Source organism: Lonchura striata, chromosome 21, assembly GCF_050655825.1.
Source record: "Lonchura striata isolate lonStrDom1 chromosome 21, ASM5065582v1, whole genome shotgun sequence".
Lineage (NCBI taxonomy): Eukaryota > Metazoa > Chordata > Aves > Passeriformes > Estrildidae > Lonchura > Lonchura striata.
This window is the reverse complement of record NC_140723.1, coordinates 8,902,572-8,916,482: the sequence shown is the minus strand read 5'-3', so window position 1 is coordinate 8,916,482 and position 13,911 is coordinate 8,902,572. Positions and strand designations below refer to the sequence as shown.

Here is a 13,911-nt window from a genome sequence, read left to right as displayed (position 1 = left end):
CACAGGGAGCAATTCCTTCCCACTATTCCATCCATCCTTGCCCTCTAGCAATGGGAAGCCATTCCCTGTGTCCTGTCCCTCCATCCCTGGTTCCCAATCCCTCTCCAGCTCTCCTGGAGCCCCTTCAGGCCCTGGAGGGGCTCTGAGCTTTCCCTGGAGCCTTCTCCTCTCCAGGTGAGCACCCCCAGCTCTCCCAGCCTGGCTCCAGAGCAGAGGGGCTCCAGCCCTTGGAGCATCTCCATGATCTCCTCTGGACTTGCTCCAGCTCCTCCATGTCCTTTCTGTGCTGGGACCACAGGGCTGGAGGTAGAATTGCAGCTTGTTCTGTCCAGAGCTGAGCAGAGGAGCAGAATCCCCTCCCTGGACCTGCTGCCCACGCTGTGGGATCAGCCCAGGACACTGATGGTGTTGTGCCATTCCAGCCCTGGCAAAGCTCAGGGGCGATTCCTTCAGGAGGGTGATGGCCATGCAGCTCTGCTGGCAAGACCTGAGCATGGGGGGACCTCCTGGACCCCATCCTGCCCAAGTGTTTCCAGTTCCTGAGCTCAGGCAGCACCCCACACGGATCCTGCAGAGCAGATCCACAGAAGTCTGCTCAGTCCCTGCATGAAGATAAAGTGCCAAAACGCCCAGCCCAGCCTGGGCAGGGGTCTGACTGTGCCCAGTGCTGTGTGGCCGTGCAGGGGCTCGGGGTGGTGACCACGGAAGTGTCACTGGCACCCCTCCCGTGCCTCTGCCTCACAGGGGTCACCGTGTGGGACGTGTTGGCTTTGTACATTAGTGGATTTTCATTAAGCTTGTTTTACACTCCAGTGGTGGTTTTGGTGTGGTTTATTTCTCCAGCAATTCGGAGAAGCCACAGGGCTCCACTGTGAGGAATCTGAGGCCATCCCTGATCAAGAGGATGCAGAAAGTGCCTTTCAAGGACTGCAGTGGTTGGGTTTGCCTCAGTGCCCTGCACTGATCATGCCAAGGGTGTGGGTTTGATCCCCATATGGACCACTGGCTTCAGAGATGGACTCGGTGGATCCTTTCCAACTCAGAATGTTCTGAGAAATCTGTGCAATCAAATGACATTGATGCTTAAGGCATTCAGTCAGGAGCAGTGTTTCCATCAGCTGTGGAATGAAGGAAGGTCTGTTTGGTTTTTTTGCACTTTTAGGAACGTACCCCTGGACACCCCATCGGGATAAATCCACTTCTGTTCACACCTTCGTGGTGACATCACAGGGTGATCAAGGTTCTGAGAGTGGGCACTGTCCATATCTGATCTCCTCTGTGTCACAGGGCACAGTCAGCTGCCTGGGCATCGTGTCAGAATCCAGCTGAAGCTGTTCCTGCTGACTAGACCTGGGAAAGTCACTCTGAGTCTGGTTGGCTTCTCTAAACTGGTTTCAAGCTCAGCCCATCCCTGTTCACAGGACTGGGAGCCTCTCTGTGCACCCCAGGCCCTCAGCTGCATGAAGGGTGTGACAAAGAACCAGGTTTTGTGGCACTGCAGAGTGCTGTGCTCTGTTAGCAAAAAGTCCATACAGGGATTGTTTCCCAGGAGAGGGAAACAATCCATCTCGGGATTGCAGTCTTGGGACCACACCTGGGGTCCTGTGTTCTCTCTGGGGCTCCCATATCACAGTCATGGACAAACTGGAGCCTGAGGCTGGGGCTGGAGGATGAGAGGTGAGGGCAGCTGGGAGCTGGGTCTGGTCAGCCTGGAGAGGAGGAGGCTGAGGGGCATTGAGGGAGAGAATGGTGGAAACATCCACAGGACACAGCCAGGAAAATCTCAGTGGAATGTGAGGGCAACTTTCTGCCCCAAAGAACAAGGCAGCTGGGGGCTGCTGCTCAGAGAGCCTATGGGAGCCCCATCCATGGGGATCAGATTCACTAGGTCTCATCTGGACACAGTCCTGAGCAAAATGATCTGATTTTGAAACTACTCTGCCAGCCCGTGGGACCAGAAACATCAAGAGGTCACTTCTAACCTAGATCTTCCTGTGATTTCATTGCTGCACACTCCCCTGGTGTCTGATAAGAGGAGCAGTTACTGAGGACATGCACTGGGGAGGTTCCTGCTCTTCCGGAGCCACTCCCTTGCCCCAGGTGTAGGAAAGGTGCTGAGGTTGCTGTAGTCATTCATCTCACCTGCCTCCTCCCACCGTGCAGCACATTTGCCTCATTAGGCTCCTTAGATGAGCCCCGCCTCATCCATTTGGGTCTTTTGCTGAGCCAAACAGGAGCAGGTTCACCAGGTACCAGCAGCACTGAGTCACACATGTCCTGCTGTAGCTGTTGTCTTGTGCATCTCCCTCAGGAGAGGCAGGAGATGCCTTGGAAAAGTGCTGGACTGCCAGGCTGGGGTGCAGTGCATGGAACTGGAAGAACATCCCAGAGACCTCACTCCTACCAGCAGGCACCTGGAGCTGAGGAGCTTCTCCAGAAGGCTGCAGAACCTGTGCCTGAACTGTGGGATGCTGCCACGTCCTGGTGTTGTGGGACAGCCCTGGCTGTACGTGGCCCCTGTCCTGGAAACACCCGGTGTGTAAATGTGGGGTCAGTTCCCAGAGCAGGTGGCAGAGACACCACGGGCTGTGTGCTTCCCTCACACCAGTGCCATCCCTGCCACAGGGCATCTGCAGCATGGGCACATCTTCCTTCTAAGCCTGGTCTCCAGAGACAGAGATGTTTGTCTTGAAAATTGCAGATGTCCTACAGAATCTGTTTCAACAAGGAAGCATGAGTTCTGGCAAGAGCTGACAGGCTCCAGAGGCATTACCTGTGTTTTATCTTCACACCAGCATGAGAAACTATTCCCAGGAGTTTGGAAAGATGTGGCCTGAAGCAGTGGGATGGGGATGTCAAGGCAGGAGGGGAGCAGTGCCACGGAGTGAGGGGGGGGCTGAGGTGACACAGAGGGCTTCATACTGTTGGGTAATGGGGCTTTACTTAAGAAGAAATGGATGGAAGGATTGGCCTCAGGATTGTTGGAATCATGGTGTGGTTTGGGTTGGAAGGCCCTTTAAAGATTATGTGGTCCAACCCCTGCCATGGGCAGGGACACCTTCCACCAGACCAGGTTGCTCCAAGCTCCATCCAGCCTGGACTGGGACACTTCCAGGGATGGAAGTTCTCCACTGTCCTTCTAGTTTTGTTCTGGACAAAGCTGGAGTTCGACAACACTGCTGAGGCTAATCCACATCACAGCTTCCTTCAGGAGTGGGGAAACACAGACAGGTGAAGGAAAATGGTGCAGCAGTGTGGTGGCAGATCTTGTGTTACCCAAACCCAGCCCCTTGGCATCCAGACACTGAGCATCCTGAGAACAGTGGTGCTCTGAGCCAGACAAGCAGCAGTGAAGAGGCAGATGGTGGATCAGAAAAATGACTTTTGTTGGTGTGTTGGAGAGAAGTTGCTCAGTGGTGATTTATTGTGATGTGCAGGAACATGCTGGGGCCATGCTCGTCCAAGCACTGCAGTCCTGCCACTGCAACCCCATCTGGCACAGCTCCTGTCACTGCCCCTGCTGCCAAGGGGAGCCAGCCTGGAGCTGGTTGAGAGGTGCCTTCCTCTGGGTGCTGCTCTCCAGGCTGTTTCTCAGAGCTGCCAGATGAGTTGTTCTTCCATGAAAAATTGTAAGGGTTGGACTTGGGAAAAGCCCATCTGAGTGCAAACCTCTCTGCATCCATTTGGCCTGGCATGCAAGTGATGGAGAAGCTTTCATGCTGCCACTTTCCAGTCCTCTCCTGCCCCTGAGGCTTCCCCTGTGCCCTGAAGATGCTGCAGTGGTGAGCCTGTGCTGGCAGATGTGCCAGGGCTAACGCTCACAGCAGCTGGAGCTCTTCAGGGCTGGGCTGGCACTCGGCGAGGTCTGGGTAGCCCTGCACTGAGGTGGATGTGCTGGCAGTGCCAGCAGCAGGCAGTGCCAGCAGCAGGCTGGGTGCAGGGAGGGCTCGTCTCACTGCTCTGGGATGCAGGGAGAGCAGGCAGCACAGGCAGCTGTGGGTGTCAGCCCTGCAGCAGGGGTGGGGAGTGTCGGCTGCTCTGCTGTCAGCACCTACAATCAGAGAATATCCCAACTTGGAATGGACCCACAAGGATCATTGAGTCCCACTTGGGGCTCTGCACAGACACCCCAACAATCCCACCCTGGGCATCCCCGAGAGCGTTGTCTGAATGCTCCTGGGGCTGTGGCAGCCTCGGGGCTGTGCCCATTCCCTGGGGAGCCTGGGCAGTGCCAGCACTATGGGGGATGAACCTTTCCTGATATCCACCTAAACTCCCTGCCAGAGCTCCAGCCCTTCCCTGGGTGCTGTCCCTGCTCACAGAGCAGAGATGGGAGCTCCCCCCAGGAGAAGCTGCAGGCTCTGATGAGGTTCCTGCCCCGCAGGACTGGAAGCAGCCCGGGCTGTTGGCTCACCTGCCCCTGCCCAGCACGCCGGGCTAGAGCCGGTCAGAGTTTCCCAGGGAGGTGGCAGCTCCACACTCCAATGCCTGCCCCGTGGGCTCATCAGGGCATCTCCCTGGGCAGCTGTGCCAGGGCAGGCATGGCTGGGCCAGTGCAGTGTCTGCCCAGCCAAGGGTCCAGCTGTGGCTGCAGCAGCTGGGCACCCCTGTCCCAGGGCAGCTGGGCACCCCTGTCCCAGGGCAGCTGGACACCCCTGTCCTGTGGCAGCTGGACACCCCTGTCCCAGGGCAGCTGGATACTCCTGTCCCACAGCAGCTGGACACCCCTGTCCCACAGCAGCTGGACACCCCTGTGCCAGGGCAGCTGGGCACCCCTGTCCCACAGCAGCTGGACACCCCTGTCCCACAGCAGCTGGACACCCCTGTCCTGTGGCAGCTGGACACCCCTGTCCCACAGCAGCTGGACAACCCTGTCCTGTGGCAGCTGGGCACCCCTGTCCCACAGCAGCTGGACACCCCTGTCCCACAGCAGCTGGACACCCCTGTGCCAGGGCAGCTGGGCACCCCTGTCCCACAGCAGCTGGGCACCCCTGTCCCAGGGCAGCTGAACACCCCTGTCCCACAGCAGCTGGACACCCCTGTCTCAGGGCAGCTGGGCACCCCTGTCCCACAGCAGCTGGGCACCCCTGTCCCAGGGCAGCTGAACACCCCTGTCCCACAGCAGCTGGACACCCCTGTCCCAGGGCAGCTGAACACCCCTGTCCCACAGCAGCTGGACACCCCTGTCCCAGGGCAGCTGAACACCCCTGTCCCACAGCAGCTGGACACCCCTGTCTCAGGGCAGCTGGGCACCCCTGTCCCACAGCAGCTGGGCACCCCTATCCCAGGGCAGCTGGACACCCCTGTCCTGTGGCAGCTGGACACCCCTGTCCCACAGCAGCTGGACAGCCCTGTCCTGTGGCAGCTGGACACCCCTGTCCCAGGGCAGCTGGACACCCCTGTCCCACGGCAGCTGGACACCCCTGTCCTGTGGCAGCTGGACACCCCTGTCCCACAGCAGCTGGACACTCCTGTCCCACAGCAGCTGGACAGCCCTGTCCCACAGCAGCTGGACACCCCTGTCCCACAGCAGCTGGACAGCCCTGTCCCACAGCAGCTGGACACTCCTGTCCCACAGCAGCTGGACACCCCTGTCCCACAGCAGCTGCCTGCTGTCTGCAGGCTGGCAGGGCCCTTTGTGCTCGCTGCGATGAGCGGGGCCTGGGCAGGCAGCTCTCCATTGTCAGCGTGTCAGGTCAGCTTTGTGTTGCCTGCTCAGGCTGCTGGATGCGCCTCCTCTGACTGGCATGTGCAGCTTGCAGCCCCAGCCTGCCTCAGCCTTGGGAAGCTGCTCTATGCAAATAAAAAGTAAAAAACATCTATTTCCCCATGGCAGGCAGGGAGGAGTGCATGGTATGGGGCTGGTGGGACTTTTCCTGGTGGGACAACGCTGTGCTTGCTCCAGCCATGGGCTCCTTTTGCCAGGTGCCTGCTTGAAATGTTGTCCTACATGTTTTCTAACTACCAATTCAGCAGGACCATTTTTTTCTCCCCTCACTGCTCTCTACAAACAGCAAAATTCAGGATCTCCTGACCTCTGGACAGCTCTCCCAGTGTAGGAAGTGAATTGCAGAGCTCCAAACAGCAATAACCCTCCTGCTGGGGTGAGGGTCCTACCTGTGCAGATGTCTGACTGTCCTTCCTCCTCCTCTCTCTCTTCCAGCCCCTTCTGCTGTGTCCATCATGCACCAGGTGAGCCGCACCGTGGACAGCATCACCCTGTCCTGGTCCCAGCCTGACCAGCCCAATGGAGTCATCCTGGACTATGAGCTGCAGTATTACGAGAAGGTACTGAGGGACCTTCACGGGGTTCACCCACAGCTTTTGTGGAGAGGAGGGGGTGCAGAGCTTCTCTTAAGGGCACACATGGTGGTTCAGTAGGAAACTTCTCTTGCTGCATTTGGTCATGGCGGTGACAGTGACCCTCAATCCTTGGGGCCCAGTGATGGTCACTGTGGCCCAAGTGTAGAAAATCCACTGGTCATTTGTCGCTGTCGAGGCAGGACGGGAATGAATAGATTCTGACTCAGAAGGCTGTGAGAGTAAAACTCCGATTTATTCAAAACACACTGCTCTTTTATACAGAGCTTCGTGAGGACCAACTCCATTGGTTCTGAAGTGAAAACAACCCACAGCATTGGTGCAAAGTGCTTGGTGCACAGTAATAGAACTTAACTATAAACAATGTGAATAACAAGAGAGATAAAGAATTATTTACATTCTCTCCAGCTCTTTCTCAGGTGTCTGCCTGGCTAGAAACTCTCAGTTTCTTTCTTTGACTGAATCTGAGTCCCACAGTCATTCAGGAGCTTCTCCTGTCACCTCCACGGAACTGTTGGCAAGTGGACCCATTGGAGGGAGAGCAGGGTAGCCAAAGTCCGGGGTCTATTTTTTTCTTTTCATTTACTGGGGCATCACTAGGAAATTGGAATGACAGGGAACATCCAGTCCCAGGCTGGAGCACGCTCAGTGGGTGTCCAATCCTGGAGATTTTCTGGAGTGCTGTCCACAGGTGCATTTGCACCAAAGGTGAGTTTGGCATCTCTTCAGCACCCTGAGCCCAGATGTTGTCCAGGGAGAAGGTGTCCCATGCTCCCATGGAAGGTCCACGCTGCACTATGGAGTCTGTGAAGGGGTCCTGCAGCTCTGGCTCTTTGATCCTTGAGGAACCTGCTCCTTCCATAACTTCCCTGTCCAGGCAGACAGAGGGATTTCAGTCTGGACTGTGCCAGGGTGTCCATCCCACCAGTGCCTGCTCAGAGACCTGAGGAGCATGTGGAGGTTGGTCCCAGGCCCTGCCAGGCTGAACTTCATCTGTGCAGCCCAGGGGAGATGGAGAGCAGGAGACTTCTCCTTCCAGGAATCTGCCCCCTTGCACAAGAGCTTATAAACTATACATTATAAATTGCAAACTTACTAATTAAAAAGCTTTATGATTAAATGGAACTGAAAATATTTTTCCCAGCAGTTGCCGGAAGAAATGATTAATCCCCCCCACTGCCTGCCTGTGACCTATTTTCTCATCACCAAGAGCCAGAGGGAGAATGGGGAGGAGGGAGGGCTCCTTTGTAAGCTGTTAAATAGGTCCTGACCTATATTGCATAAATCACAGCCATTTATTTTGACCCTTGGAAATTATCCCAGAATACGTGGCAAGATGGATGAGTAGATAACAAGACAGATCTGGGAAGCAAGAGGGGTCCTTTCCCTGGGGACCCTCAATGTAGAGGCAGAAGATCTCAGGGAGTACATTCTCTTCCTCGTAACTTTTTCTTAGTCTCTCACCCTCTTTCTTTCTTCCCTCTCCTCTGTTTTCTGGGGGAGGCTGTAAATAAAGGGAAATTTTGTGTACAAAATGGTGCTGGTGGTGGTGGCCAGTCTTTGCAGGCAGCCACATCTGCCTGTCCCGTTGTCAGAGCTGGGACACAGCATGTCCCTGATGATGGGGACAAGGGCCCCACTCTCAGGCACTGCTGTTCATGGAGCTCTAAGCCTGGCACAGAGGGCAGAGCTGGGCTGATGTTCTCCCTGTCCTGGTATTTCAGAGAACCATCCCAGGATGGTTTGGGGTGGAAGGGACCTTAAAGCCCTCCAGTCCCACCCCTGCCATGGGCAGGGACACCTTCCCCTGTCCCAGGTTTCTCCAGCCTGGCCTTGGGCACTGCCAGGGATCCAGGGGCAGCCACAGCTGCTCTGGGCACCTGTGCCAGGGCTTTGGCCCTGCTGTGCCCTCCTCCTGCTTCCCATCAATCCAGCAGTTGGATGTGGTGTGTGACACATCCCAGGTGTGTTCTCACTCCACTGCCAGTCTGTGCAGAGGTGATTTCCTTCCAAATATTTCATTACAAACTGTCCCATGTGCTTCTGTATGCTCAGCAAAGATCTCTGGAGCTGGTTAAGTTTTTTCTGGTGGAATTTTCCCCTGGTAGAAAATTATATTTTATTTTCATGAAAACAGCTCGAATGAAGAATAGCACCAAGAATACACATTGTGTATAAAAAGCACCTTAGCTCTTCATTTTTAATAGATTCTCTTCTATATAAAGACATTAAATAAAAAAATAGAAGAATTTATTTTAGCGTTGACAGAAAAGCACTGTTCACAATACCTGAAACAAAGGTGTAATTTTTTCCCATTCACAGATTATTTATAACACTTCTATTCTTAGATGCCATTAAAAATGCCTGTACAAAGGCAACATTATGAGTTTCTTTCACGTGGAGTTGGAGCACATCCACTCAGATTGTTGCACAAACAATGCCTGACGTGGCTGCTCCCTGTAGCCCTCGCCTCAATGTGGTTTTTTTCACTTCCAAGAGGCACCTGCCACCATTTGTCTTATTTAAAAATCTGCGTTGTCTTCATTTAGAAAGGGTGTAGCAGTTTTTATCCAAAGTTGCTAAACTCATCCCGAAGTGTGGGAACTGGAGACCCACTGCAGTGTCAGGCACAGCAAAGAGTAATTAGCCCTCCTCATTATGCAAAATGATTGGGTTTGATGATGCTCAAAGTCACCCATTTTGTAATTGTTTGAAGACGTTCAGGCCCATTTGGTCACCAGTGCAAGATTTTAGGAGGCAAAGGAGCCCTTTGATGTCTCCAGTCAGTGCTGGAGCAGGGGCATGGGCGGGCTGGGGGTTGAAGGGCAGGGGAGAGGACCTGTGAAGGTGGGTATGGAAGTGGAGGTAGCAGTAGAGCCCTGCTGGTGCCCAGGAGCTTCTGGCCAGAGCCCAGCACCCCAGGACAGGGTGTCCCCAGAGCTTGGACCAAGGATGCTGGAGATGCTGGTCCCAGGCTCACTCGGGACATCCCTGCCCATGTCAGGGCTTTGGAAAAAGATGGTCTTTAAGGTGCCTTCCAACCCAAACCACCCTGGGGTTCCATGAATCTCTGACATTCTGGAGTCTGTCCTGCAGTGTTGGACACCAGAAACCCCAAGCCTGGAGCCAAAGCTGCTGCCTGGTGCTTCTCATCTGTCGTGAGGTGGGGCTGCCCCTTCACCCAGTGCTGCCCAAATCCTGGCAGGGGTCTCTGTCCCAGGAAAACTGGGACTTCAAGGACATGGAGAGGAAACCCTGCCAGGGTGCCCTGGGATACCCTGCTTGCAGTCCCAGTCCCTGCCCAGGGCCACACTGGGAGTGGACACTGTCCAGGGCTCAGTGGGTTGGGGAGAGGTATTCAAACACTCAGAGAATAATTAAAGTTGAAAAGCCCTCCAAGATGAGTCAGTCCAACCTTCACCCAACACTTGATGCACACCAAGCCACACTGCCAAGTGCAGCATCTCATTTCTTGAGCACTTCCAGGGATGGGGACTCCACCACTGCCCTGGGCAGCCTGTGCCAATGCCTGAAAACCCTTTTAATGAAGAAATGTTTCCTTATATCTAGCTTGCACTTCCTTTGGCACAACTTGAGGCCATTTCTCCTTGTCCCACTTGATGGGATACCTGGCTGGGGACACAAATCTTGGGCTGTCCCCACAAGTGGTGGATCCCTGTGAGAGTCCAGGTGCTTGGATGCCACAGATGCAGCCCCGTGTGGCTGGCAGGACCCTGCTCCCACACATGGGCATCCCAAAATGCAGCTGTGTGATGCTTTGGCACCCAGCCCTGGGTGGCTGTGTCCTGCTGGTTTTGTCCCCGGGGCCATGGCAGATGTCACTGTGCAGGCTCACAGGAACTCTGCCAAATTCAGTCAGTTGACATCTTTTTCTTGGCTTTTTCACTTTCAGTATTTTTTTTAAATGTGACTTTTTAGAAGCAGTTTTTGTAAATCCTTTGGGTGTCTCACAGCCTACCCATGTTTCAAGAGACTCTTTCTTTGTTGATCAGACTTTGGTTTCAGCTTCACTTTGACTCGTGGGAGGGGGAACCAGATGAAGACTCCAAACCAGTGTGTTATTTTGAATTAGGATTTCCAAATTCAAAACAAAATCAGCAGGAAAAACAACCCTCAAACACCACAAACCTCTGCTTGGATTTGGGCTTTAAACCACCTGGGATGCACTTGGCCTGCTGGAGGAGTCCAGAGAGGTAAAGGGGAGAAGTGTTTGAGGTGAATGGGCAGGTTCTGGAGAGGTGATGCCAAGGAGAAAGAACAGGTTTGATAAGGGGGGGTGGAGAGGTGTAAATGGTTTTTCCTTGTGGTTTGGCTTTAGAGGGGAGCACATCACAAGCACACCTTCCTCAGCAAGGCAGACATCAATTTCCCAGGCTATCAATCACCTTGGCCATTACATTCAATTTAAAGTCCTCCAGGAGCAGGGATGAGGTTCTCCAAAAGAGTTGGACAAATGATTTTAAAACAACTGTGTTGTTAGTGCCCTCCAAGGGCCTGGGAGGATTCATCCAAGCCCTTGAGCTCTAAAACTATGAACATTTCCTGACCTGTTTCTCTCCTTGCCTGCTTGGGAAAGGTCCAAGGGAGTGCTGAGGCCTGATCAGACAGACGAGGCCAAGAGTTTTCTGTGGGATCATCTTTCCTTGGTCTGTGTGTATCTGTAATTGAGCGTTTCACTGTCATCAGTCTAATTACCAGACCCCAGTGACAAACAGGAACCTTCAGCATCAAGTCCAGATGCATAAAACAGATATTGTAGTTTTTAGAAGGGAAAAGTGTTCCTGAATAGTGTTAACAGTGGAGGTCTCCCAGGTGTTTCACAGAATCATAGGATGGTTGGGCTAGACATGACCTCAAAGCTGATCTCATTCTACCCCCTGCCATGGACAGGGACACCTTCCATAGCCCAGGGTGCTGCAAATCCCATCCATGGCCTTGGATACTGACAGGGATCCAGGGGCAGCCACAGCTTCTCTGGGCACCCTGTGCCAGGCCCTCATCACAGAGAGAAATTTCTCCCCAATATCTCCTCTGAGCCTGCTCTCTTTCAGTCTAAAGCCATTCCCCCTTGCCCTATTCCTCCATGCCCCACATGGAACACAGAGTTCCCCTGCACTCCCTGCAGAGCAATTTGCCATCAGCATCTCCACCCCTTGGTTTTGGTCCCACACTTGAAGAAACACATTCCTGCCAGGCCCCTCTCTTACCAGCACCCACACCAGAGCACTGCTCAACCAACAGCTTGAGACACGAAATTACCTCTATACAAGGCCAGGCTGGGTGGTGTGGGGAGGCCCTGGCACTGGGTGCCCAGAGAAGCTGTGGCTGCCTCATCCCTGGAAGTGTTCAAGGCCAGGATGGATGCTTGGTCTAGTGGATGGTGTCCCTGCCTGTGGCAGGGAGTGGAAGTGGATGAGCTTTAAAGTCCCCTTCCAGCTGAAACCATTCCATGATTCTGTGACCATGAGATCCCTGACAGGAAGGTGCAGCCAGGTGGGTGTCAGTGTCTTCTTCCAGGGAAAAAGCAAAAGGACAAGAGGATATAGTCTCAAGCTGTGCCAGGGGAAGAATTTCTTCATGGAAAGGGTGCTCAGACATTAGAAGGGGCTGCCCAAGGAGGCAGTGGAATCCCCACCCCAGAGGTGTTCAAGAAATTACTGGACATGGCACTCAGTGCTATGGGCTGGTGATGATGTAGGGATCAGTCAAAGATTGGACTTGATGATTTTGAAGGAATTTTCTGACCTTAATGATTCTGTGGGATCTTTCTTCTGCCTGATTGCCCCTTCATTGCCCTCTGTCCATCAGCACTCTACTGCAGAAGTTGGTGAGGAGGTGCTTTCTCTTTTCTGGGAGTTTCTCACTGACCTCTTGTTCCCATGGGAAAATCAGAAGTGTCTCCATGCCTCCATCTCCATTTCAGAGCTGGGACACAGGTCAGTCCCTTGGTCACACCCTCAGTCACACTTAAGGAGATCCCCAAACCTCATGTCTCACTTTCTGCCAGTGCCTGCCAGAGTCTCACGGGGTGACCCCTCCTCCCTGAGGGTGCAGGGGGAATCCTGTGCAGTGACTTGAAGTCAGCAGATCTCAAGGACTCACTGGAACTTGCCAGCTCAGATTTTGAGCTGCTGCTCCTCTGTTCCATCTGGTGATCTGCCAGGGCAGCCTGACCTGCCAGACCTGAGGTGCAGCCAGGATGGATGAGCACCTTCAGTGTCACTACAGCCACTGGATTCCAAAATCTGTGCCTGCACCTCCTTTTCTCGGGTGCTTGCTCACAGCTGGGCTTTACTAGGAGCTCTCTGTTTTCCAGAATCATTGTCCTGTTGGCATTGCTGTTTTGCTCTCAGTTTGGGGACTTCATGGCAGCCAGGCTCCCGGCCACCTTTCTCTGGCCACCTTCAGGACCCTCTGTCATCCTCCTCTGCTGACTCCATGTCCGTGAGACATGGAGACAGGGACAACCTGTTCTCTTGTATGAGGAAATTCTGCCCACCCACCAGTGCTTCTGGATGAAGGACACAACTCCTAAGGGCAGTGATGGAACCATCACCTGCACCACTGTGTGACTGCTCCAGTCCTCAGCTAAAAAACTGCAGATAAGAGGCAGAACAAAAGTTTGGAAATAGTCTCATTATCACGTTGAAATATGCTCTTGGGGTCTCCAGCCTTGGAAACTTGGCCGTGGCCCCTGGAGAAGCAGGCTCTGAGCAGTGGGGTGGAAGCAGAACTTCTCCTGAGGTCTAAAACCCAGTGTTCAGGTGGGCTTTACCTCCTGGCAAAGGGAGATGGGAGTGGGGGAAGAGCTGTGCTGAGGCTGGATAAGGCACAGCAGGAGGGGGCAGGGGAGGAGGAAAGTGCTAAGAGAAAGGCACAGAAGAGAGAAGTTTCCATCTCCATTGACCTCAAGGCTTAGAGAAGTAGTGTGAGTTTTGTAGCTACTCTCTTGTGTAGAGCCTTTCCTGAGAGGTGGTGAATAGCCCAGGAATATCCTTACTCACATGCCTGAGTCTGTGTCTCCCTGCCAGGAGCAAAGAGCTCTTTGTTCAGACCTTGGTGCTTTCTCCACCCTGATCTCCTGCCCTTCCCCCTCCCGGGAGCACTACACCTGATTCCAGACTGATTGTTCTGATGATGGCTTTGTGTTTTCCTGGCAGGATCTGAGCGAGTTGAACTCCACCACAGTGAAGAGCCCCACCAACACGGTGGCAGTGCAGAACCTCAAGGCTGGCACCATCTACGTGTTCCAGGTGCGGGCGCGCACCGTGGCCGGCTACGGCCGCTACAGTGGCAAGATGTATTTCCAGACCATGACCGAAGGTGAGTCTGCAGCTGCTCTGTAGAGGTGACTCAGGGTCTGGAGACATGTGGGGATGGACAAGCAGCTGGCTCCTTGCTGGCAGTCCCTTCCAGGGTGTGTTGACAAATCATACTCGAGACCTGGAGAGAGGCCTGGGTGCTCGTTCCATGCAGGGAAAGCCCCAGTTTCTGCCCAGCTTTTCTGTTGTGGGGATGTGTCTGCTCAGCTGGATGCAGAGGAAGCAAAATTTTTGTTTTCTACCTGCA

At 54.0% G+C, this 13,911-nt stretch overlaps 1 protein-coding gene across 2 annotated transcripts in view; it reads left to right on the top strand.

Annotated features, from left to right (window-relative positions):
- Positions 1 to 13,911, top strand: part of EPHB2 (EPH receptor B2) — a 130,948-nt gene that overhangs the window by 100,012 nt on the left and 17,025 nt on the right. For both annotated transcript variants that reach the window (XM_021533759.4, XM_021533757.3), the window contains exons 6-7: positions 6,164 to 6,288; positions 13,503 to 13,665. In XM_021533759.4, coding sequence (XP_021389434.1) covers positions 6,164 to 6,288; positions 13,503 to 13,665 — 288 coding nt within the window. The remainder of the gene's footprint in view (positions 1 to 6,163; positions 6,289 to 13,502; positions 13,666 to 13,911) is intronic.